The sequence below is a fragment of the Apteryx rowi genome, unplaced genomic scaffold (genome assembly GCF_003343035.1).
Source record: "Apteryx rowi isolate R43461 unplaced genomic scaffold, aptRow1 scaffold_503, whole genome shotgun sequence".
Taxonomy (NCBI): domain Eukaryota; kingdom Metazoa; phylum Chordata; class Aves; order Apterygiformes; family Apterygidae; genus Apteryx; species Apteryx rowi.
The window spans coordinates 469,966-494,828 of NW_020450765.1; the positions used below are offsets into that span (position 1 = coordinate 469,966).

Below are 24,863 nucleotides of genomic sequence, written 5' to 3' on the forward strand. Positions count from 1 at the left end.
GTATTCAGTACTTTGGCTGGGGTTAAGTGTGTTATGGAGGCATCACGCCCAACTCCTGGGATAATGATTGCAAGGTAGTTTTTCCGTCATGGCTGATGGCAGACTAAAAGGAGGTTATAATCTAAAGAATGGAAGTTGTTAGGTTAAAAACAAAAAAGCAAACCACAATCACCTGTGTGTTGTTCTCAAGGATGTACGTAGGTTTGGTTTTGGTGGGTGGTGTGAAGCGTGAGAAATGATTTGAAGTTAGTATAAGTTATAAACTTTGAAGGGAAAAATATTTATAGTGCTAATCATGCTTGTTCAAGTTGTAAAAGGTGGAACATTCGGAAACTTCTYATTTCTAAAAGGCAAGTTATTTTCACTGACACTCTTTTGTGGCTGAAAAAGCGTAATGCTAGTTATGTATGGGCAGTAGGACTTTTACTGATGATGTTGGTTGGTGTTCCCAAAAAGTTAAAAAAACAAGTTTCCTGAAGTAATCTTAAAACATATACTGTCTTTCCTTTCTATAAAGGTCTTTCTGATTCTGATGAGAATTGCAAGAGATTTATGGACAGATGCATGCCTGAAGCATTTAAAAAAGTAAGTGTGTAACAGTTCATCAAGTCACTGTTTGTGTTTGAGTTGTTTGTGGTGAAAATAGTATATTATGTCTCAAACTGATATATGCTTGAGAAACTGTGGTAACCAGGGAGTATATTCTTACATTAAAAAAAAAAAAAAAACTCTTAAGTCCCATTTCTGCAACTGCTGCACACAGTGCAATCGCTTTATTATTATTATTTATTTATTATCAAGAGCTCTATAGCAGTTATTGGAGCCTAAAGGCAGGCAGGTGTAAAGATCCTTGGATGCAGCCCTTAATGGCAGGTTTCCTTTGACTCTCTTCTTGTTGTTCCTTCTTTGGAGGGTTGCTAAATTCTATCATGTCTCTTTTCATCACCTGTTTAGAATTTGCCTTCCCCTCAGTGCCTAATGCCTTATGTGTCTCTGTGGTTGTTCTTGTCTGGGTTATTGTGAATTTTCTCTATGGAGACCTTCAAACCAATTTGCTTCCCATTATTCTATCCATTTTGGCTTCTCCCTAAATTTCTTTCCCACTTGTTAGACAATATGTATAAACATATATATACATTTTTTAAAAAGAACTCAAAATATAAATGTATTTAAAGAGAAAAAAAAATTCTTGTTCCATTTGGCTGTTAAAGTAATAACCATGCATATAAGACTTTCAAATCACTTGGTATTTTCTGCACGTTAAATAAACAATGTAGGTTGGTCCTCTAGGAGGAGAGTCTGTAGAAATTTAAGTTTAGAATATGCTGACTTACTGAAATATTTGCAAGTCAGTTATTGAGCCTAATATCATATTATTTCTTAAAATGGTACAAAAAGTAATTGTATTTGAAATGTTAAGCTTTTTAACTGTAAAGACTTGCTAACATTCAGACTCAACTAGCAATAATTAAATTACGTTGCAGGTAGAAACTTAATGTTCTCTTTAAATTTGGTCTAATATAGTTGTTTAAAGAACACATTTCAGTAGGTGTGAAAGCAGTATTAAATACCACTCTTCACAGTACGGTCTCTTGGGTTTTTGTTTTTTTTTTTTTTTTTTTTTTTGCTAACAAACTGCTCAAAAAGTTCATTCAGTGCAGCTTTGTGGCACACCAGTTTGAAGATGTAACAGTTGTGTGCTCATTCTGCAAACAAGTTAGTTGCATATTGGTTGTGCCTTGCAAAAGCAAGTGAAAGTGGAAAACGGTTTGCTTTGTTGCTACATTTTATTTGTCATAAATTGTGATTTAAGGCGTTCTCAATGAAATAGAAGCTTAATTAACTCTTAAACCATTAGGGCAGGAAAAGCATCTAAAATAACACACCAGGCAGTGATTACCATGCTCTGAGGAAACATTTGCTCTGAAGACAGTCAGTCTCTGGGGTTGATATTTCTCTTGTTTTATGTGATTGTGCTCAAGCTTCAATAATTACTCTTTTTTTTTTTTTCTTTTTCTTCCTTTTTTATTTTTTGGTAGCTGTTGACATCCAGTGCTGTTCACAAATGGGGAACTGAAATCCATGAAGGAATCTACAACATGCTCATGCTGCTAGTAGACCTGGTTGCAGAAAGAGTAAAACAAGATCCTATTCCCGTGGGCTTGCTCGGTGTACTTACAATGGTATTTGTCTCTCTGATGCAGTTTCTAATAATGACAGGGTTTTGAACTCAGAGATCTGGTTAAGTAATATGGAAAATAAGGTATACTAGTTTCACTGAACATCCTCAAAATATAAAAGTTTCTAGTAGTAATTGTCATGAATTATACTCAATGTTTTTGTATGCAGTATTCAGGTATTTGGCATCTAGTATTCACATTGCTGCTGCTTTTCCTAAATATTTAAGTTGTAATATATTGACTTACAATCTGCAGCCATTGTTTGCTACAGATATTCAACATCCAGGATCCAATTCCTAAAGGGCTGAATGCTGTTCAAAACTCCTGAAAACTAGGTCTTTTAAAAATATTTCACATCTATCACTTCTGTTCATTTTCTGAAATCTGGTACTTTGAGTTCATCTTCCCCTTTACATGAATTTCTGGATCACATGGATATTGTCTATACAGAATTATATCTTCAGAGTGCTTTATACAGTGAGAATTGAGAGGCAGGAGAATGGGTCATCTGTCAAACTGTTTATTTTTTGCTAGAACTTTAGCTGTCAACCAGAGGAATGTTCAAGTGAAAAAGTCAAATATTATCATGGTAAGTTTTGAGACTGTGGCATAAGCCATACTTTTCATTACCATGGACTTTTCTTTCAAGGCATTTAACCCTGACAATGAATATCACTTCAAGAATCGAATGAAGGTATGCCAGAGAAATTGGGCAGAAGTCTTCGGGGAGGGGAACATGCATGCTGTCTCGCCCATATCCACTTTTCAGAAGGTGAGTGTGGCCATGCCCTAAAGCTTATTTTTAGGGCAGGTGTGTGCTTCAGAAAAGATTTTTTTGGATATTAAGCGTTTATGACTCAGGAAAGCTTAAATTTGTCATCCAGAGTTATAGTGAATAGATCTTGAGTGTATGTTAATCTTTAGAAATGAATTTTCTTTGTTCTCTGAAATTGTTCTCTCCATTTTCTGTTGGAGACTAGATTTATAAATCGGTGTATTTTCTGTCTAAAATACCACAACAATCAGACAGGTAGATCTGTTGCATCTCAGGACTGCATCTGTTTTGCTGTTGAGTATGAAATGACCAAGATAGTTCCAAGTGTATAAGTATCCACTGGCTGTACTGACTTTTGTTAATAGCTCTAGTAGAAAATTCATGCTTTTCTGATGCCCACGGATAAGATAGGATATCTTCAACTTAAACACACTGGCAAGGAGCTGTTTTTGAGGTTTGCACTGCCTTGTCACGTTTGTTCCAGATGGGTGGGTTTAAAAAAGGAGCTATACTGTTGTTGGTGTCTCCTTCGAGAAACAAGTTGTGGCCGTAGAAACAAAGTTCTGTGTCTGCTGCTTTGGGACAGACTTTTCAGAAATGTTACACGCTGCTAATGTGCTATAAATATAGTTGCTTGTGAGTCAGCAGCCACCATGAGAACTGTTGCCACTGCACATGGTCAGCAATGTTAAGCAGAGTCCAAAAAAGGATGATGCTAATGAGAACCTCCCAGAGCTCCAGCTGCACATTTTGTAGAGGAGTTGTTGTAAACACATTGCTGTTTTCTTTGAAATAGTAGTGCGTGCTTTTAGGGTGTGGGTTAATGAGCTTGAACGCATCTGTCCAAATTTCCATTTCAGAAGACAAAAGCTTAGCATTGCTATTGCAGCTACTAATTTGTTAATGTTTTAATTGTTCAGGAACCTCACGGGTGGCTGGTGGATCTGGTAAACAGGGTAGGTAAATATATACGAAGCAGAATTGTTGCCTGAATTCATTGCTCTTGAGAGGTGATTTCCTTTCTCCCCTCTCCCCTTGTTTTTCCCTGTCTTTCCTTAGACAGTGACAACCACAGGAAGTAGTTTGTTTTTAATCCTGCTCCCTACATATAAGGAAAGGGCCTTGCTAAATCCATTTTTTGGGGTTGCTGCCTTCTCCCTTGATCACCTTTACACTAATGAGATAGCTAGCACTAAAGGAAGTCCAGAGCTCAGTTTAGGCTGCACTGATGTTCCTCAGTGAAATGTGCCAGGCCACTCAGCTGCCACTTTATGTGGATCTAACTTTCTTCCCCATACCCATTTTTACCAGAGACAGAGTTTCTAGCTTGATGTTCGAATTAGTACCCAAGTATAATGCATTGCATTCCCTAGTGTGCCCCTGAATTCTCATGAAAATACAAAGCTTGTGTTGAATGTGGTGCTCTACAGTAAAGGATACTTGCTGGCAGCCCAGGAACTCTTAAGGAAATACGTGATGTAAAAGCATATTTAAAAGATGAAATACTGCAGTTCACTGATGTAATGCTGATTCTTTTATTTCAGTTTGCAGAGTTGGGTGGATTTTCAGCAATTCAGTCAAAACTCAATTCAGAAGATATTGAACTTGGGGTAAGTTCATCTTCTGTCACCTGATTTTCTCCCCTTCTGTAATAATCTTCGTGAAGACTCAGTAGTGTCGCTTTTGACAGTGCTCTTAACTTTTGCTTTGGTACCAGAGCAATACCCCCCCAGAAAGCTGGAGAAGTGGTGTCAGACTGGAAGTGAGATGAAGTTGTGCATAGGAGTCGTGACTAAGGAGCTTTTGAGACTTTACAGAAGAGAGGAGGAGTTAGTGTACCTTTCTGGCTGACGTTCAGTCTTCCAGTTTGATGTAAATCAGTATAGTGTCACTGTATATTCTCCAGTATGTCCCTGTTTTTTTGTTTACTCTAGCTGTAGCTGCATTTAGCTGTAAGCAAAGTAATTTCTAGCACTTTGAAAAAAGTGTGGAATTGTTTAGGAAAAAAATTCTTAGGTAGCCAGATACTGTTTAATCCTAAGCAGCTTTTCAAGAGCTGTGTTAAAAACTGACTAGTTTAAGCTAATTTTGATGGCAAAGCATATCTTGTTTTTAGCCTCCTAACCTATATTCAGGAGACTTCTCATTTTCTTTCAAGTTTTGGAGAACAAGAAGGTTAAAGAAAAGCCATGTCACTTAGGATCAGTCCCTAATCTGTTTGTTTTCAATGAACTGCCATTTGGAGAGAATTCAACCTCTTTTGTTACAGTGTATTGATATTTGCCACTTTATGAGAGAGACGTTCATATGTGAGCATGATAGAATAAGGAAGCTCAATTTAAATCTTGATACTGTAATAGAAACTTTGACTTTACTTAATGACTAATAACTTCTTGCTTAGGAGGAAAGTTTTGTTCAGCATCACTTAACTTAGGCTTTTGATTGCGGTGATGCACACTCAGTTTTATAATCCTTTACCTTTTATGAGGAGGAAGCCGATTTTGGTATGCTGTATTGGCGAACGAATGTCTTCAAACTCTTAATAGCCTGAAAATAGATATCACTTGAAGATGGTGGACTGAAGAAATCTTGACACTTACATGACATTTACAAACACTTCCTCGTGCTTAATGCTTCAGGAAAGAAATTCACTGTATAACTTTTCACCTAAGTCTTGCATTCACACTTGTCAGTGCTGTAGGGAGCAGCCCAAATGCGATGTGTCCTTTTTTGTCTCTTTACTTCTGTGGCTAAAACTTGATYAGACTGTGAGATTTAACAGAATGGTGAAAGGCCTGAGACTAGTGAAAACTGAGAAGGCACTTTTTCTTTCAAGCAAAAATATATGGTACATAGTGTGTGCCATAGAGTAAACCTCTTTCCTGGACCATGCCTTGTTGTCAAGGAGTTGCACGCCAGAATCAATTTGTAACAGGTCACTGGAAATTATGATGTGAGATGCATAACATTTATTCACCTGCATTTGCCTTCTAAGGTATAGATCACTAGCTCTGAAAAGACCTCTTATCTCCCCCTAAAAAATTTGCTGTATTTCTTTCAGGCGATCTCTGCGTTAGTTCAGCCATTTGGAGTTTGTGCAGAATATCTCAACTCTTCCGTAGTACAGGTAAAATGCCTTTATTATAAATGCTTTTCAGCAAATAGCAAAGCCTTGAAACACGTGGTTGTAGTAATTTGCTGAGATTTAGATGGGGCTTTCTGTGTTCTCAGACAGCATGATATTAGAAAGGCAACTACATAGGACCTGTTCTTTTTGTCCTAGGAATTTGAAAAATCAAACAAAGGACTGAAAATTGATTTAAAACTGTGRTAATGTGAAACTGGTGACTAATCTTAAAAGCCTTCAAAACTCATGTTGCGTAAAGCACATGAATCATTTTGAGTATGCCTGTTTTGGATGAATGTCCAGCTTCCGTTTTGGGGTTGAATTCAAAGCTTGCTGTTTGCGAGGCAGAGCACACAGCTTCTCACAAGGTACAGTTAACAGCCAGTAGGCTCAATTCTTGAAATTGAGCAAGGCCGTGTGAAACACTGCATCAAGGAAAGAAGCTTTCACTTACTGATTTAGGAACCAAACGCAGAAGGGGACCGAAAGTACCGTGTGTTGCCCAACCAGAAGTTAATCACCACTGAACARACAGATGGGTTGTTGATTGGATATTTTAAGAAGGTAGAAAATTGCAGTGTAATTTCTTGGCGTATTCTGAGGGTGACGGATAGAGGGCTTGGACAATGTTCAGGTTCATTTTCTAAGCACAAATATCTTTAGTCTCTTATTTATAACTACAAGAGGGAGAAGTTATGCCACTGCCATTAGTAAGCTTTATCAGTATAAAGCATGTGAGAAAAGAATCTAGCTTGGTGGATGAATTTTGTTTCTAACTTTCTGGCTGAGATCTAGCACATGGTTCTGAGAGTTTTCACCAGAAAAATTCTGGTACAGGAAAAAATATCCGATGATCTATATATACATGCAGATGTGCTCATGGCTGTCTATCTACACTTGCCTACAAAAACTACTAAGTGACTGAAAGTCTGTATTTGAAGAGGAAATAGGTAAGAAGCCACTGGAAGCCAAAGGGCCATATATGTCTAATAACTGATGCATTTTGAAAGGTCATTTCTTTTGGCCTGTATTGCAGTGGTCTGAAGTTGGCTTCTTACACTAATTGCGTCTTTTTCTGGACATACCTGGCAGAATAGTTCATATATTTGTATGCGTTGCTTTATGTCTAAGATAATTGGGAGCTTTAACCTAAGTATTTCGTTCTACTGCAGCCAGATCATTTGAATAATGTAATTGATTTCAAGAAGCATAAAATGATTGTCTTGCTTTTTCTTGCATTCTTTAGCCCATGCTGGATCCAGTCATTCACAAAATGATTAAATATGTACAGAATGTAGAAGAGAAGGACCTGAAAGATAAGGTAATGTTGGATGTATTGTATACTTAGGAAGAACTTACTSTATGTCTTGGAAGTACTGGCAATATAGACCAGAAAATATCTTCCTTTTCACTGACATAAATACAGTCTGTTCTGAATTATGACTGAATGACATAGCACAAAATATTGAAGAGTAGCTACCCTGCATTTACTGGATTCCATATTAAATTCTCTTCAGTAGATATCTGATGTTATATGACCCTTTTTAAAATACTTTCCCACGGTAATTATCAAATACCTTTTTGTAGGTCCGCTTCTGTAGTGTGCTGAATGCCCACTTCTCTAGTTGACCTGAAGATGCTTGATATCTGGCAGTTCTTATAACTTGTGTGCATTGTGTTGATTCTAGTAAGTTTAAAACTGCTTTTGTAGATACAACTGCTGCATTATTTGTTTTTTTCTAAGAATTTGGTAGTTGTTGATACAATTTCCATGCAGCTTGTGACTACCTCCTGCATTATATCAAATTTAGTGTTCAGTTCTAATAAAGAGTCAAAACTAGAAAATTTACTTAGGCTTAGAAATATGTACTGGAAAGTATGCAGTGGCTGTGTATCTGCAGAGGAGCAATTTAGTGTACTGAATTTATAGCAAGAGACTCTACCTTAACCAGAGGTTTTATTGCCTAATGGTTTCTAAGTGTAGAATTATTACTTTCAGATATCCCTAGTACTGCGTTTTATAACTTAAGCGGTCTGCATCGGTTCACTAAATCTACTCTGTGTGAATCACTGAAGTCTGCAGCATAATAGCAAAAATAGTAATGCCTCTGTCCTTTTTTTGCTGTTTTAAACAGAGACTAGTCAGTATCCCTGAGCTCTTGTCTGGTATCAAACTGCTRTGTATGCGCTTCCAACCTGATTTGGTAACCGCAGTAGATGATTTACGGCTGGACATTCTATTGCGCATGTTAAAATCRCCTCACTTCAGTGCAAAAATGAATTCCCTCAAAGAAGTAAGTTTGCTTTTTGTGTGTGTGTCGGGGTGTGTGCATCTGAGATGGGCTGTTAATAAATCATCAAAACCATAACCTTAAAAACAAGGGGGCACAATGTTTCCTAACAAACTATATTGCCTTAGCAAGCACTCAGTCCTAATAAATACAGTAGGAAGTTAAGATGACAGTTGTTTGTAATATTAGTAACCAGTGGAAGGACTGTGGCCTTCCAATTAGAAAACACCCAAATATAATGTAAAGCTTTTTTAAAAACTGCAATTTCAGATTCATTTATAAGCAGTAGCCTATGCTATTCATGAGAATTCACTTCAAGATCACTTTGAAAAATCAGGGCATCCTATAAGGTATCCCTTTTTTCTCTTTCTCCTCCCATGGGGAAAAAAATATTTCATGAGATTTAATGCTGCATTGGTGTTCTCAGTTAAGTTGCATCAGATTATCACATCACACTATGTAATTGCTTTTCTTTACTGTTGTATGTGGATGTTGTAGTAGCACTTAGGAGCCTTAGTTTATGGATCAGGACTCTTTGTGCTAGGCTCTTCAAAGCAGAAGAAAACAGTTTCTCTTTCATGGGAGTACAAATTGTTTGCTTGGTTGCTCATTCATCTCTTCCTTCTGGAACTTGTACGACTTAATAATGCATCAAAAAGTGCCTTTTTTAGCATGCAGAGGTGTAAGCTATTTTTGAGTCTCTCTGGGGATTTTTTGCTTCTCTATTTAAGGAAAAACTGAGATGTTAAACCTCATTGCTGTTTGGTTCTTAGTCATAAAAGTTGGGTATCCTTGGTGAAGTTATAAAAGTGCAGCTTTTGAAGGCTTTGGCAGAAATGTACTTTCTCCAGCTTTCTCCCTAGAGAAAGGAGCTTGTATCAGTTCCATATTGGATAAAAATAGGGCACTAATTTGACTGTCACAGGCAGAAGCCGGACATAACCCACTTCTGGTATATCTAAAGAAATTTGCAGCACAGTTAGGCCATATTTTCTATGTCAGAATGGGATTAAGAATCTGCTGCATCAGARACTGATGCCAAGAAAGTGTTTCTGGTTAGGAATTTGCCTTTGAACAACTTATTCTTTCAAAAGCAAAAAACCCTCCTGTGCTTGAAAGGACTCAAATTTAAGCTTCATAGTAAGCATTGAATAGATTTCTTGAATGGATTGCAATGTTTGTGTGCATAATGTATGTAGGAAGCATCATAAGAATTTCATGTTTTGCAATTCCTAGGTAACCAAACTAATAGAAGACAGCACTGTATCAAAATCTGTGAAGAATGCAATAGATACGGACAGATTACTGAACTGGCTAGTAGAAAATTCTGTCCTGTCGATTGCTCTAGAAGGTAAGCAATTCCATAAAGACTTTTGGCATGTGCTTTGAATATCTTAAATTTAAAAAGTTGGTCTGTGCTTTTCAATATATTTTTTAATGGAACACTATTAACAAAGAAGTTCAAGGTTTTCTCACCATCAAAATAGAGTAAGAAAAACCCTGCAATTACTGTTACTAACATGCAGATGTTCAGATGTCTTCTGCTCTGTGCTTTTTATTCTGTTTATCTATCTGTATTGTTGGCCCCTAGAAAAGAGTTCTTTTTCCAAACGGTAAGATCATACAGTGTAAAGTACTGTCAGATGAATAAACTAAAACAAGCTGAAAGTTAAGCTCTTTCTTTCRACTGAGGGATTTGCCTGTAACAATAGATAAAGAACTTTCAAACGAAGATAGCTTTGTTCTTGTCCCTTTTAAAATAACTGGTTTATTATCATGTATTCAGTGTATTTAATACTGTTTTAAAATATTAATTCAGCTGCCTTTCCTTATTTCGTAGGTAATATAGACCAAGCGCAATACTGTGATCGTATAAAGGGAATTATTGAACTGCTGGGCAGTAAACTATCTTTAGATGAGCTCACTAAAATTTGGAGAATACAGGTAAGCTACTGAGATTAGGCAGATGCTTTAGGCCACGTTACAAAAATAAGTACCTTGTATTACCAAGTTCCTTAGCTGTTCATTTGTCTGCTGGATTGTATTTGCTTGTCTCATTCCCTGAGGGACAAATAATATATTGTTAATATGCTTCAATATCAGTGTAAATTCCCTTCAACTTCATTTTCATCTCTGTGAACGTTACACCTACCTCAAAGGCACAGCAGAATACTTTCTGGGCAAGAACTTCCTCACAAGAGTGTTGTCAACCAAGAATTCTATGCCATCCCAGAGCTAAACCTCTTAAAGAATCAGTGGAGCAAGAACTAGTGTTTTCAAGCTTTGGATAGTCTACTTGGACAATTTCATGCAATTTGAAATAACATTTGTTTGCGGGAAAGCAAAAAGAAATACAGATGCTGGTGCTGGAGTATGAGGTGTCTCAACTTTGCATTCAAAGGCTACATACCATTCTGCAGCTGAGGTGCTGAAGAAGACCCTACATCTCTTATTATGTTCCCTTCCTCTATTTTGATTTTTCTTCTCTGACATTGAAATGTAGAGCTTTTGATTAACACAAATTCTGGAATTCTAGGGTTGTATGGCTCTTCCTGACTTTCAAGGCTGTTAAAACAGACACAAAGAATATTTTCTCAGATTATTAGGTGCACCTGTTCCTTAACAGCCAGCATGCATATTCACAGGAACATACCAAGTTGTATCTACAGGAAGTTGATTGTAATCTCTTATATTTAAAGCCTCTTTATTATTAAAAATTAATTTTAATTGCTAAATTGTGATTTAAATTTATGTTGTGTATTGCTAACGTCCTAATAAAGAATGTATTCTTTTTGTTCCTAGTGGAGGTTTCTCTTCTGATGCAACAAGACATTGAGAAAATAGTGTAGTGGTGTGAATTCTTGTTTTATTGTATAGGCATCTCTCCTTTGCAAAGTGGAGGTGTTGAGATTTTTACAATATGTTAATGCAAAAAAGTCTTTCTCCTATTTCTTCCTTTACTATTTAAGATTAACTGTTCTGACAGTCTCTTGTAACACAGCTTAAATCTTATGGATGAAATTCAATTCTTTGCGACAGGTGTAAGGGAGCTGCAAAAATATTTGACTTGGAATAAGAGGTAGTCAGCCTGAAATAGGTAATGGAGAGATTGTCTAGACTAATGACCATGCTCTAAGGATATTAATTTTCCTGGCTGGAAGTGTAAATCTGAATGCAGCTTACACTGTGAGTTTAAAGAGAGTGGGCTCAAACTGCATGAATACCCACTTAACTTCCTGAAAATATATATTGCTGACTGACCAGTCTTTTTTTTTTTCACACTCACCTTATGTACATTCTGCTTAGCACTGTGTAGGAAAGGTGATCTGGATGCTTAATGCAAATGTCACCTGGACATTTTGAGGAGAAATTTAGTCTTCCAGTGCAGGAAACAGTTTATTTCCCTGTCCAAATATTGAAGGTTTGAGCTAAACTCTTTGGAGATTCTGTCCGATCTGTAGCATGTTTAGGCATGATAGCAAGTCTTGTGTGCTTAATAGAGCTGAAGCATGAGTCAAGCTCATTTTGTATGTATTCTTTGATAAAATGCAACTTCTTCCCCATCCTGACTGTTGTTGCCATGGTGCTCCCATCAGTGTGGGAGGAGGTTTTGTATTGCTCTCTCTTTTTAAAATTAAAAAAAAAAAAAAAAAGCCTTAGAGTGTCAGAGATGGAGCACTGCACACGTGAACTTAGTTAAGTAATGAAAATGGTGGTGTTTGTATTGCCTAGAAACTGGCCTGGAAATAGGAATAGGAATACTTAAAGGAGATCCCACCCTTATACTGGATAGTTTCACTTCCTACAAATTTGTCTCCTGTCCARCTCCAGAAATAGCCTTTTTGTGCATCAAGGTCTTTTCAAATCAAAGTGTTGAGGTGGGATTCAGTGCTAAATGAGTGTTACTGTCTGCGTAGAATTTGAGCAGTGTGATGGCTTTAAGAAATTGAATTTAACCTGATTATACGACATATGGAATTAGAAAAATAAAGAAGTTCCCTCTTTGAGAACCAGCATTGGTTCGCAATTCTTGTTTGTCTCTTCCAGGTACTTAGTGTTTGAAAAGAAAATTGGCTTGATGGGGAGATGCTGTTCTACAGAGTTCTTGTATTAGGAATATATTAAGGAACTCGCACATGCTGTACCAAACAGTATTTAAGTAAAATAGCTTGGGTCTTCAGTGACCTATTAGGTGCTGGCACAGTTACAACGCTATGCACCATTGCAGCATTTTGAAGCTACTGTAAGAATGATGCAGCTGGTTTCTGTCTCCTCCATTCTCTTTTCCTCTCACAGTCCTATAGAGAAGTTGCAAGTAGGAATAGCCTGAAGAGTAATATCTAAGACTTATCAAACTTCCCATCAAGGAAGCCCAAGTAAATACTTGCATTCCGCAGGATTTTGTCAGGAGAATTTCATGTAGGCTTTCTTCAGTTCCTGCTGGTTTGCTTTATAGGGGTCTGCTTTGTGATAGAAGTTTTTTCACTTTGGGGGATCTTTGGGATTTTTATGGTTCTTTGTGGCTGTTGCTTGAATACACTGTTATATTTGAATGATATTTCCATCCTTCGGATCGCTGTCTAATGTATTAGGATTAAAAATGTCTCTGCCATTGAGTCCTGTCTGCAGTTACTGAAAGCAGTTCTGTATACTCTAATTTGAGCAAATCCTTCTGATTTTTGCTATTTCATGATCATTTGGAAGGGAAACTTCCAGGATTACTGGAAGAAACATGGTGCTCAAGGGATGAAAGCAGACTGGCTAAGCTCCTAGGTGAACTTCTGTTTTCCAGGGGAAAATACAAAGAAGGTTATTAAGGCATAGAGTAAGAAAATATCATTATTGTCAGAATGGATATTTTAGCTGTTTTTTCTTTTTTGGCTTTAGTTAGTTGTGGGGCAGAGTACAAGTTAGGTTCAGCAGAGTTTAATTTATGAAATCTATGTCTCTAAGTTAATGTAAAAGTGACACTAACGTAGAACCGTATTTTGTCCTAGTAAAAGCAGAAGCCTAAAGGTCAAGCAAAATTTCCCTTCCTTCATTCTCTTCATGTCTTATGACTGTTAAGGTGCTTGTTCTTGTATGCATAAGATGAAATGTTAAGTTCCTGCTTTAGGCCTCTGTACTACAGCCGGTTCTGAACTAAGTGGAAGTGCTTGGGGTGGAGCTCTTTTCCCCAAGAGGTGGGAATGAACTGTTGGCAGACTGTTCCCTTCATGGGTCCTCAGTTCTGAACCCTAGACTTTGCTTCCCCTCCCTGAGCAATGATCAGATAGTTTGCTTGCTAGTGAATCAGTTGAGAGATTTGGCATGTGATACATGGGTTAGCATTTAATTACTGCAGTATTTAAAGAAATAAGTCATATTTTAGTGACTATCATGAAATCTGTGTAAGACCCAGAGTTTGTGTTTATGTGAGGGAGATGGTGATTTCTTGGGGTTATTCTGGAAGTACTAAGATCATGGCATTTATGTTTGTAAACAGAAATAATGCTTGGCTTTCAAGGATGGTCTTGGAAAATCTGTGTATGGTATAGAGAGGAAAACAAGCTATGGTGGTCAGCRTGGTAGGCTAGACGATTTCAGATAGCATCGTTAACTTCTTGTTGAAATATTACCATCGTCTTTTGTGTTTCAGGCTCATGAGCTGATAACAGTAAACCAAAAACTGTACATCTGAGTGCTGTGTATTTTTCATTCTACTTCTGAGTCTTCTACCACAATAACTTCTTCAGAACAATCCATTTTATTTTTTACAGTGCAGATTTCTTTCAGATGATTACGTTCTTGCCTGTTTCCTTATTTAAAAGGGATATAATTGTATATCCCTGTTGTATATCCCTGAAGTAGTTGTATTTTACTCAGTGTTCTGCTAAGCTAGTTCACGTCTCTTCTAAATTATCAACGCAACACTTGCACAAAGCTAGCTGCTCTGCGGAAGGGGTGGCAGATCACTGTTTTGCTCCTTGCACTGGACATTGGCAGACTAGCTTGTTCTGTCATGCTTTAGAGTTACTTTTCAAGGCCTTCCTGCCAGTGGAATGAGGAGTAACGTCAGTTATTCTTATCTACTGTTGCTAACATGTCAGAAGCTGTTACTCTTTCTCATTAATAGGAATAGCAGGATAACACCCACATGAAGATTTTTCTCTACTTTCTTTGGGATAAAGACCTACCATCTTGTGTTTCCTTTCTCTTTTCAGTCAGGACAATCCTCCACTGTGATTGAAAACATACATACCATTATTGCTGCAGCTGCTGTGAAGTTCAGCTCTGATCAGCTGAATCATTTATTTGTTCTTATCCAAAAGGTAAGTTTTCACATGGATTTACATTTGTTAGGATGAGAATTGATGAGAAATACTTGTGCATCCACATCCTTTAGCTATAAAATAACACTTAATATACTGATTTGGTTTGGTTATGTTTTTAACCCAAATGGCTGGTCTGGTACTGTGCTGCTAATTGACTTAGATTTTAAGTGTGTTGTGTATTCAGTGCTAAGGTACTTAAAGGGAGATTTTTATGATTATATCTAATCTTTTATAGCACTTATTTGGAAAACAGTTGGGCAAATGAGCATTGCAACTCCCAGTAACAAAAATGAGAAAATATGCATGGTGGAAACATAGTTTTTTGTATTTTGATTGTACAGTAAAACAATTGTAAATTATATTTCTCTGTACACTTGAGACTTAAGAGTGACAGTGCTTGCTGTTGTAATAGTGAATGTTATTTCTTTGCTGTACAGAGCTGGGAGACAGAGAGTGATAGAGTACGACAGAAGCTGTTGAGCTTGATAGGGCGCATTGGTCGAGAAGCTCGGGTGGAGACAACCACTGGAAAGGTATGTGAATGTGAAATAAAATCTTTTTTTTTCTAGGTAAAATGTAGGGTTACTTGTCTTTGCAGTGCTGACTGAGCTTACTTTTCTTCCTCTAGGTTCTGGAGGTGCTTTGGGAGCTGGCTCATCTTCCAACATTACCTTGTAGTCTTATTCAGCAGGCCTTAGAGGAACATCTGACAATCCTCAGCGATGCCTATGCAGTGAAAGAGGCAATCAAAAGGAGCTACATCATCAAATGCATAGAGGATATTAAGAGGGTTGGTTTGTTGTTTTATCTTTTTCAAAGTCACAAATTATCTAGTCTTGATGTTGCCCTTTTCTTTCAAGATGCACAAATTGCACGTCCCATCTGTAAGTTCTTACCTTGGGGAGTCCACGAGAGGGGTAGGCTATGTGTGAGCCAGTTTGTTGACCATGAGACTCATAGTAAGTCTCTTGCCTTTGTTTTAAACAAATTTTCAGCACAAGGAGTGATCAGTTTATGGGAAACTACCAGGATGGGCCCAAGGTTAGAATTTGCAAATGGAACCGCTATAAAGGTATGTCAGTATTTTAACTGTCCCTTTCATGTGAGAGCCTAGATTACTTTTCTTAGAGTAAAGCATGTGTTCTGGCATGGCCATTAAACAAGTMTCAGAATGCAAATTGATATTTACATCATAATAATTTTATATTTTAATAAAATACTTGTACTCTTCTAACATGAAGAACTCATTTTTGCAGCTGCCTGTGCTAAGATGTTTCCTGGCAGCAGCAGAGGCATGCATGGCTTAAAAGACTGCCCATACTTTATGCTGCACTGTTCACGTAGCAGGCGTTTTTTCTAGAAGTCTTCAGGAATGCTTCTGTCTTCTTTTTTTAGTCTTAAACAAGCCTGTAAAGAAAAAGGCTTGTACTTCATTTGTTTCTTTTATGGTAAACAAGGCTTTGTCTGTCCTGTGGCATCTGGAGAGGATTTTAGTTGTTCAGAGGGCACCGTATGTTGCCTTCTTGATATCGAGCACTGTTTTTTTGCGCGTGTTCAGAGCTACAGATTTCAAGCTTTGGGTTCTCAATATCTGCGGAATTTGCGGTTTCCTCCTTCTTTTCTGCTTTCCTGTTCTTGCGCTCAGTTTAATAACATTCTGGCAGGGGCCTTAGCAGAGGTGCTACAGTGGGGAACRCTAAAGGAAAGCTGTAACTAACTGCAGGCTGGAAGGGACTGTGGTAAACTTAAAGCAGATTTTAAAAAATACATCATTTGCTTATTTGTCTGCATTAGGGGAAATGAAAGTATAGACTGGGAGGGAATGTTATATTAAGGCAGCACTCTCAAATGCATGAGGGAATCTTCAGTAGAGCTCTCTGCTATATGGCTAGGTTACTTTAGTTCTCTCTAAGCGAGTAGGTGGCATTGATTGCCATCAATATTTAAACCAGACATCACTTCTATGAAAAAAACAACCTCAGTACTGGTTTGTGTGGTCAAACTTTACAGAAAATGAAGCCTTCCAGAAACGTGATGAGCAGTTCTTACAATGAGGTAGGCGGGTGCTCTATAATTTGTAGGATCTTTTTCAAAATGCAGCTTAAATATCCTTTGCTTTCTATCACAGGGCTCCTTGCAGCACCAATCACAAATTTCTTCTTATCTTTTAATCCACAGTAGTACTTCAGGTTCTTTCTTTCATCATTCCTGCTCTAGCAATGAGTGCCCTCCTTTGACTGTGTTTGCCCTTTTATGCCCTGACAGGCCTCCTTCATCTCCCACTGTGAGTGTGTAATTGAGGAAGGTGATGGTTATCATCTCRCTGGTGCAACCGAGTTCTTCTTTTTTTCTTTTTTTTTCCCCTACTTAATTTGCATGTTCTCTAGCAAGGAGGTGGTACTTCGGGCTAATAATAAGGATAGCAGAACAGTATATCTGTGTGTCAAAGGACTACTTGTAGAGAGGGAAGGAGGGCACCTTCGGTGCACTTGGAAAGGGACCAGGAAGAAGYAACTGAAGCCTTCTGAACTGATGATTGTTGTTTTGAAACGGGGGCATTAAGAGAAATCATTAGGCATCTAGGAATTTTACAGGATGTTAATCCGTTGTTGAGCGTGTACACATGTGTAATTGTTCTTACCTTTCTTACTACTAGTCGTCCCAGCACAATAATCCTCAATTTGTGTGGGTGGTGCCAGCTTTACGTCAACTCCATGAAATCACACGCTCGTTTATTAAGCAAACTTACCAAAAGCAAGACAAGGTAAGAATGTGTGCTGAGGCATTCTTGAAGGCCTTATGTCTGTAAGGCTTCTGCTTCTCTAGAACATAGAAGTTTGTGTGTTTAGAAGCAAAAAAAAAAAGTGTACAGCATAGTCGTATAGCATAAACAAAATCCTCAAGTAGAGGTGAAATGTACTGTCTGTTTATGTATGTATAACCTCTGTGTGGTATGTCTGGATTGGCTTATTTAATTCTTAGCTTTTTGTAGAATTATTAGCCCAGCAAGGCTCTGTTAAGAAATTATGATAGCTAATGTTTAGACCAGCTGGTTCATAATTGAATTTGAAGTTGTTATTTGACATTGGCACTTGGAAAACAGACTAAAATACCTGCAAGCCATGTGTGTTATACTGTACTATGGCTAAGTGGAGGTGTGGGACTTGGTTTTGCAATCTGCAGTATGCATGCTTCAGCAGTGCTGAAAACAGTAACAGCAGAGGAATTAGGGGTATTTGGAAGGTTACAACTGAATCTGATGAGGGGGGAGCATTCCCCCTTCTCATAAAAGACATATTTCTATAGAAGGGCAGAATTCTATGTGCATGTGTGTGCCTGTTTCTGTATCTTCTTAAAACCTCTTTCTTTTTTTTTTTCTTCCTGCCAAGAGCATTATTCAAGACTTAAAGAAAAATTTTGAGATAGTGAAATTGGTGACAGGAAGTCTAATATCATGCCACCGTTTGGCTGCATCTGTGGCAGGTCCAGGAGGGCTTGTTGGAGCAACATTAGTGGATGGCCGATACACTTACCGGGAGGTATTGAACCCTGAATTTTTTACTGCTTTAGTTTTTTGAAAACATGATGTTGTTTATCACTGAGCAAGTTGCAGAGGATTATGTGATGTTTCATTTTGGAATTCACTGGTGTGTATGTTCCCTCTATTGAACAATTACACTAGTTTTTATTTATACTTCTGATATTTATCTGTTAGGTCTTACTGTAGCCTTGTTATAATATTATAGAGCAGGGGTGACCAAACATCAGTCCTACAAGTTTCCTAGCAAAGTCTTTAATTGTTTGAGAGTTACATCTCTCCACCCCAGCATCTTCTGTCTCCAAACTTGTGCATATTTCAGCTTCTCCACCAGCCTGAGTTTGATTGCCTTGTATAGATTATATCTTTGAATTTGATATGGACCATTAGAAACCTGAAACAGATTTGCTAGTTAGGACATGGAAGATGCACACACAGATAGCTTGTAACAATTTGCTGCTGAGCTTTGGATTTTGTTAGACAAGTTGTGACTTTAGTAACTGCTCACTGTCAAATAATATCAGTAAAGTAATAGAAAATCCAAGGTGAATTGAGTATGCCTTTTTAAAAAGATAACTGAAAAAAGGTCATGTTAAAAACAGTGTAAAATAGAAATAAAGCTCTCTGCAGAATCAGTTTCTGGTTCTCCAGGCTTTGCAAAGTGTACTGTTACTGGACAATTAAGTTTGCCAAAAACAGGGGGGGAAATCAATCTGTACTTTGAATGCTGAAATTTCTTCTTTTGGAAAGAAAAGCCTTGAACTTGAGTTTTTATTTCCTGTTTTTCAGTATTTGGAAGCACACCTAAAATTTTTGGCATTTTTTCTGCAAGAAGCCACCCTTTATTTGGGCTGGAATCGTGCCAGGGAGATCTGGGAATGCCTTGTAACTGGCCAGGATGTTTGTGAGTTAGATCGAGAGGTAAGAAAATTTTGAGAAGTTGGTGTCTGTGGTTGGGGAGTGGAACTTAATAGATCGTGAATAGCACGTGTACTTACTGAAGAAACATGAAGAAGCATATCGTTCATGTTAAAACATGAGCAATAAACATAGAGTAATAATGTATTATGTGCTTTGCATAAGTTAGTGGAACCGCTGTTACGTGTTCGCTTGTAACTAGGATGCTCTTTTATCATTAAACTTGGCCAGAAGAGGAGTGTTGGCCAGAAGATCAGTTGCGTGTTTATTGATGCTCATTTGAGGAGCATCACCTGAAAGTTTGCAGAGTCACATGAGAGATGTTCAGTGTTGTTTGGGTGAAAGATGGCTGTTAAGTACCCTAATGTTGCAATGCAGCATATATAATGTGTATGGTAACTATGTGAGACTTTGAACCTCATGCTGCAGGTAAAAATGAACRTTTTCCTGTGTAATGAATTGCTGTAGTACCCAACAGTTGTATACAGCATTGTCAGGCTAAAATATTTGCAATGACAATGGATTAAATACTTCTGCCTTTCATTCACAGATGTGCTTTGAGTGGTTTACAAAAGGACAGCATGATCTAGAGAGTGATGTACAACAGCAGCTCTTCAAAGAGAAAATCCTTAAACTGGAGTCGTATGAAATTACTATGAATGGTATGAAAATGATTTTGGTGAACAGATCTTTGTTTGAATTATCAGAAATTTGTTTTTTAAGCCTTTAAATTAAATGGCCAAACATTTCTAGAGATCAGTATTATAAAGGGGTCTTTTTCTGTCATTCTGAATTTTTAATAGTTGTAAAGGAAAAAGATAATCTTTGTATGTGATATCTTCATTTTTTTAAAAAAGCATAGAAACTTAGTTTAAATAAAAAGCTTGTGCCTTTTTTACTTCCAGGTTTTAGTTTATTTAAGACTTTCTTTGAAAATGTGAACCTGTGTGACCATCGACTAAAGAGGCAAGGAACTCAGTTGGTGAGTGTTCTGCAGATTCTTTCCTGTATACTACTTGTGGCATCTTGGGCATGGGAGGGGGTAAGACAAGGATTCTTTAGCAGCTGCTTGATATGGTCATGTTTGCACTGATATGCAGATGGCCCTTGTAGCATTAACATTGTTAAATTCTAAAGTTAAAACTCTAGAGTTATGGGAGAAAATTGGCCACTGGTTGCTGGAAGTTAGTATGTAGCTTCTAAAACTTTGCAGAAGGAATGAGTGGGCTAATTCTTTATTAAGAATCAGGAGTTTTAGTGCACATGTTTTGCTTCTCTTTAGAAGGAAAATATTCTCTTCAATTTTTAATTTTTCCTCTCTACAAGAGATTTAGTCTTATCACGTTTAAGTTCTAACCTACAATCATTTTCAGCTCTGTGATCCTTCACTATTTTTCTTAAATTAAGGGTTTTATGTTAAATAGTTTTCCAAAGGCATTCTAGATCTATATCACGGAGAGTTAATTTACTTCAAATGCATTATTTTTTGCCAAGTATCATAGCAGGTTTTGTGAGGGTTTATTCTGTGTTTAGTTACCACTTTGACTTTTGTGAAATAATTCTATCCCTGATTAAATTTCTCTGTGTTCTTGAGGTCTGTAATTCTTCAATTGACTTGACTGAGAGTGTTCTTCAAAACTTGTTTATCCACTTGGAAAGAAACGTTTTGTTTCTAGTGTAAATATGTAAGCTTGCAGCTATTGATTTCAGTTTGCACTGTGTCAAAACTTAACAGCGTGCTGGAAAAGACAGTTTTTAAGATCGAGTCAAATGGTACTTTTCCAGCAGATGGAACACAATTCGTTCCCATGTTTGAACTCGCTTTTATATGCAAGAAATCCAGTTACGTCTTACTGTTGTTCTTTCTTGCATAGAGTGTAGAAAAACTGGAATTAATAGGAATGGATTTCATTTGGAAGATAGCAATGGAGTCACCTGATGAAGAAATTGCCAATGAAGCTATTCAATTGATAATAAATTACAGCTATATTAATCTAACTCCTAGATTGAAAAAGGTAAGCATATATTAGAATGTGAAAGTGCTTTGACAGTCAGATATTTAATGCTCTGCATGATAAATTTGACAGAGCCCAGCGTGTGATGCTTTTTAACAGTGATTCCAATGACTTTGGTTTTGAGTTCTAATTCTTTTGTCCTTTGTATCTTCAGGATTCAGTATCACTGCACAAGAAATTCATTGCTGATTGTTACACACGATTAGAGGTAAAGGACAAATTTTAATTGTTCTTGTGCCTGCAGCCTTTTCCAGCTTTGTATTCTAGCATTAGGATAATTAACTGCGATAATTCTATTTAAAGAAAACTTTCTTTCCACAAGTACTTCTTGTTCTCTTCGCTCTCTAGAACATGCTAATCATCAATATAAACCAGCACTTATACTCTACTTTATATTCTAGGCAGCCAGTTCAGCACTCGGCGGTCCAACATTAACACATGCTGTTACAAGAGCTACAAAAATGCTTACAGCAACTGCTATGCCTACAGTAGCAACATCAGTTCAGTCTCCTTACAGGCAAGTCTGCCTTTAAAAGGATAAATATGTCAGTGAATGTTTACTACAAGCTATTTCGCACATGATTTTGAGTGCTAATTAAAATTGTTGTGAGACTGATTGTGTTAGCTGAAAATTTTGTGTTCTGTGATCCCTTCTTGGTAGTGGTAGTTGTATATTCTGGTAGCTTCTCAGTTAAATGTTCCAATTAAAATGTACTTTGAGTTCCAAAGAAATTCTAACAAAACCTGTGTGGAAAACCAGACTGAAAGCCAGAGAGCTGAAGTCATCTAAACTTTTGGGGATAGATTTGGTAAGATTTTGGGGGCAACAGGATTTTTTTTTTTTTTAATAGGAGGGAAAAGGAGCACTTTTCATCCTTCTGCTGTACTTATGTGTACTTAAATGTGTGTGGCTTAAATATGAGCACAGGGTGGGTCATCTAGAAATATGAAGTTTCTTCTGAAGCGCAGTATGACTCAAGTGCTGTAATGCAAGCTTCTTGCCCTGTTTTGCTAGATAATTTTCATCTAATTACCCTCAGCTTTAAGGACCAGCTTTAGTGAGTTGTATTTGAAAACAGCTAATTCATGATAGTTACCTGTGGTCATTGAAAATTAATCTCTGAGACAAGTTACTCTTGTTTTGGGTGCTTATCCCTAGGTCAACTAAACTTGTAATAATTGAGAGACTGTTGCTGTTGGCAGAGCGTTATGTGATAACTATAGAGGTAAGATATGTAATTTCTTACTAGGCAAGGATAAGAACATAGCTTTTACTGTTTTAATAATATTAGAAGTTATTTAAGCCTATGCAGCTGTAGCAGCTTTGTTACATACCATCATAAAACTGTCTTTGTTTCCAAGGACTGTGTTCACCATTGTCCTTCTCTTCCGGTAGGACCTTTATTCTGTTCCTCGAACTATTCTACCTCATGGTGCATCTTTCCACGGACATCTTTTAACACTTAATGTTACATATGAGTCTACCAAAGATACCTTCACCATAGAGGTATGTGTACACCATGCCATGTTGATCATGTAGCTACTGTTCTTTTTGTTTGTTCGTTTTTGATTCCTGGACTGAACAGAAGAAGGGTTTTTTTATTTGTTTGTTTTACGGCCTACAGTCAGCTTGAAAAAAAATTTATCTGAAAATGTTGAATGAGCGTACAAGGATACCATAATGGAAGTGCCAGAGGGTGGTAAGGGGAGAGAGTTCTGATCATCCTTCTGGGATGGGAAAGACGAGTTGTTTGTTTGATGTCAATGATGGAGGATTTCCACTGCTATCTTACTCAGACAATGTCTTTTGTGGACAATACCCTTATAACCCTCTGTGGAGGAGCAGGAAAATGTTAATAGAAGATTTCTTTCTTTTAGGATTTACTGCTCAAACAGATTGACCAAACAAGTGTCATTTAATTTTACAGGCTCATAGCAATGAAACTGTAGGGAGCGTCAGGTGGAAGATAGCAAAGATGTTGAATTCTCCTGTTGATAATATACAGATATTTGCCAACGACAGCCTGGTATGTTTACTACAAAGTGTTCTCGTTCTTTATGAATTTGACTCTCCTCTCCAGAGCTAAATGATAATTTTTTTCTTGTAGCTAACTGTAAATAAAGATCAGAAACTGCTCCACCAGCTGGGCTTCTCTGATGAACAAGTCCTTACAGTAAAAACATCAGGAAGTGGGACTCCATCAGGAAGCTCTGCAGATTCCTCAACTAGTTCCAGCAACAGCAGTAGTGTCTTTAGTTCATCCTATGCAATGGAACAGGTACAACATAACAGCCTAAAACCTGCCCTCAGGTTTTTTTTGTTTGTTTGTTTTTGAGAAGAAGCCACAACTGGGGTCAAAGAGGTAGAATAAGTTGAGGCAGAAGCTGTTCACATCAGCTTGAGTATCTAATCCTTAGCAGCCCTGGTTTGCTTTCAAACTGTGATTGAAACAAAGCATTTAAAAACACTATTGCCTTAAGCATGTGGATTTTATTTTAAAAACTGCATTCAGTCACCTAGGGTTCCCTTCTTAGTATTTATTAATCTCTGCAGGGTCTTTCATTAAACCTTGAAACAAATGAGATTCATTTGATTTAATTTTGAGATTATATATTTGGAGGGAGGTGGGGAATTTCCTCTAATAAAGTTGAAGTGTGAAAATAAACTAAGAAGTATCAGCCAGCATGTTCAGATCACTCCTGATCTGCTTTGTATATGAACTCTAAATAATTGGCTTCAAAATTTTGTTGTTAAGAGAAATGGATTAATGGCAGAATTCAAATGTTGTCTCAGTCTAGAAGGTAGATGAGATTTCCCTGGGCTAGGTTAGCATCTGGGTGAATTGCCTCAATGAAGAGCCCTGTTAAATAACTTACAACAAGGGGGGGAAAAAAAATCTTTGTATTTCTGCTTAATCCTTAGGAAAAGTCCCTCCCTGGAGTAGTCATGGCTCTCGTGTGTAATGTGTTTGATATGCTTTACCAGCTTGCCAATCTAGAGGAGCCAAGGTAAACAAGCTAAATGRTTATTAAATATTGAAGAAGTGCTGGTGCTGGGACGTTCTAATAGCTCCTTATTTTGCTGTGTTTATGTGCCCACCTAGCCATGGTTTGGCTGAGGGAGCCATATTTTACACAAGTAACTTCTGGTAACTTTTCAGGATAACACTGCGAGTGAGGAAGCTTCTACTCTTGATTCCCACTGACCCAGCTATTCAGGAGGCCCTTGATCAGCTTGATTCCCTGGGAAGGAAGGTATGGGTTAAAYAATATCTAATCTTGGTGAGCTTAACAGAAAGGATTTTACTATGGGGTTTCTTAAATTCTCTGTAAGATGATAATCTGTGAAGGATTTGAAATACTACAGCAAAATAATACTTATCTTAAGGATTAATGACTTATTTCCGAGCAGTTGGAGGCTAGAGGGTTATTACAGGGATTATATGAGATGTATTGCCAATTACAATGAAATGCAATGTTCTAAGACTATTTCTTCCTTGGTGTATTTGTCCTAGAAAACACTGCTGTCAGAATCAACTTCTCAGTCTTCAAAATCCCCATCTTTGTCTTCAAAACACCAGCATCAGCCCAGTGCTAGTTCAATACTAGAAAGTCTTTTCAGATCTTTTGCTCCAGGCATGTCCACCTTCAGAGTGCTCTACAATTTAGAAGTAAGTAAACAAATTTGCCACTCTCTGCTTGTGG

General features: G+C 37.4%; 1 protein-coding gene across 1 annotated transcript in view; it reads left to right on the forward strand.

Annotated features, from left to right (window-relative positions):
* USP24 (ubiquitin specific peptidase 24) overlaps window positions 1-24,863 on the forward strand; it is a gene marked incomplete at its 5' end in the record, with an annotated part of 70,974 nt that overhangs the window by 13,284 nt on the left and 32,827 nt on the right. Inside the window, 28 exons of the mRNA XM_026079900.1 lie at window positions 518-585; window positions 2,040-2,183; window positions 2,830-2,952; window positions 3,876-3,911; window positions 4,500-4,565; window positions 6,017-6,082; window positions 7,329-7,403; window positions 8,218-8,376; window positions 9,610-9,724; window positions 10,214-10,317; window positions 14,577-14,684; window positions 15,125-15,220; window positions 15,316-15,477; window positions 17,344-17,451; window positions 18,077-18,226; window positions 19,015-19,146; window positions 19,694-19,805; window positions 20,049-20,125; window positions 21,018-21,158; window positions 21,313-21,366; window positions 21,560-21,675; window positions 22,318-22,384; window positions 22,555-22,665; window positions 23,087-23,185; window positions 23,267-23,437; window positions 24,082-24,167; window positions 24,320-24,413; window positions 24,674-24,829. Of these exons, the coding sequence (XP_025935685.1) occupies window positions 518-585; window positions 2,040-2,183; window positions 2,830-2,952; window positions 3,876-3,911; window positions 4,500-4,565; window positions 6,017-6,082; window positions 7,329-7,403; window positions 8,218-8,376; window positions 9,610-9,724; window positions 10,214-10,317; window positions 14,577-14,684; window positions 15,125-15,220; window positions 15,316-15,477; window positions 17,344-17,451; window positions 18,077-18,226; window positions 19,015-19,146; window positions 19,694-19,805; window positions 20,049-20,125; window positions 21,018-21,158; window positions 21,313-21,366; window positions 21,560-21,675; window positions 22,318-22,384; window positions 22,555-22,665; window positions 23,087-23,185; window positions 23,267-23,437; window positions 24,082-24,167; window positions 24,320-24,413; window positions 24,674-24,829 (2,996 nt within the window). The remainder of the gene's footprint in view (window positions 1-517; window positions 586-2,039; window positions 2,184-2,829; window positions 2,953-3,875; window positions 3,912-4,499; window positions 4,566-6,016; window positions 6,083-7,328; window positions 7,404-8,217; window positions 8,377-9,609; window positions 9,725-10,213; window positions 10,318-14,576; window positions 14,685-15,124; window positions 15,221-15,315; window positions 15,478-17,343; window positions 17,452-18,076; window positions 18,227-19,014; window positions 19,147-19,693; window positions 19,806-20,048; window positions 20,126-21,017; window positions 21,159-21,312; window positions 21,367-21,559; window positions 21,676-22,317; window positions 22,385-22,554; window positions 22,666-23,086; window positions 23,186-23,266; window positions 23,438-24,081; window positions 24,168-24,319; window positions 24,414-24,673; window positions 24,830-24,863) is intronic.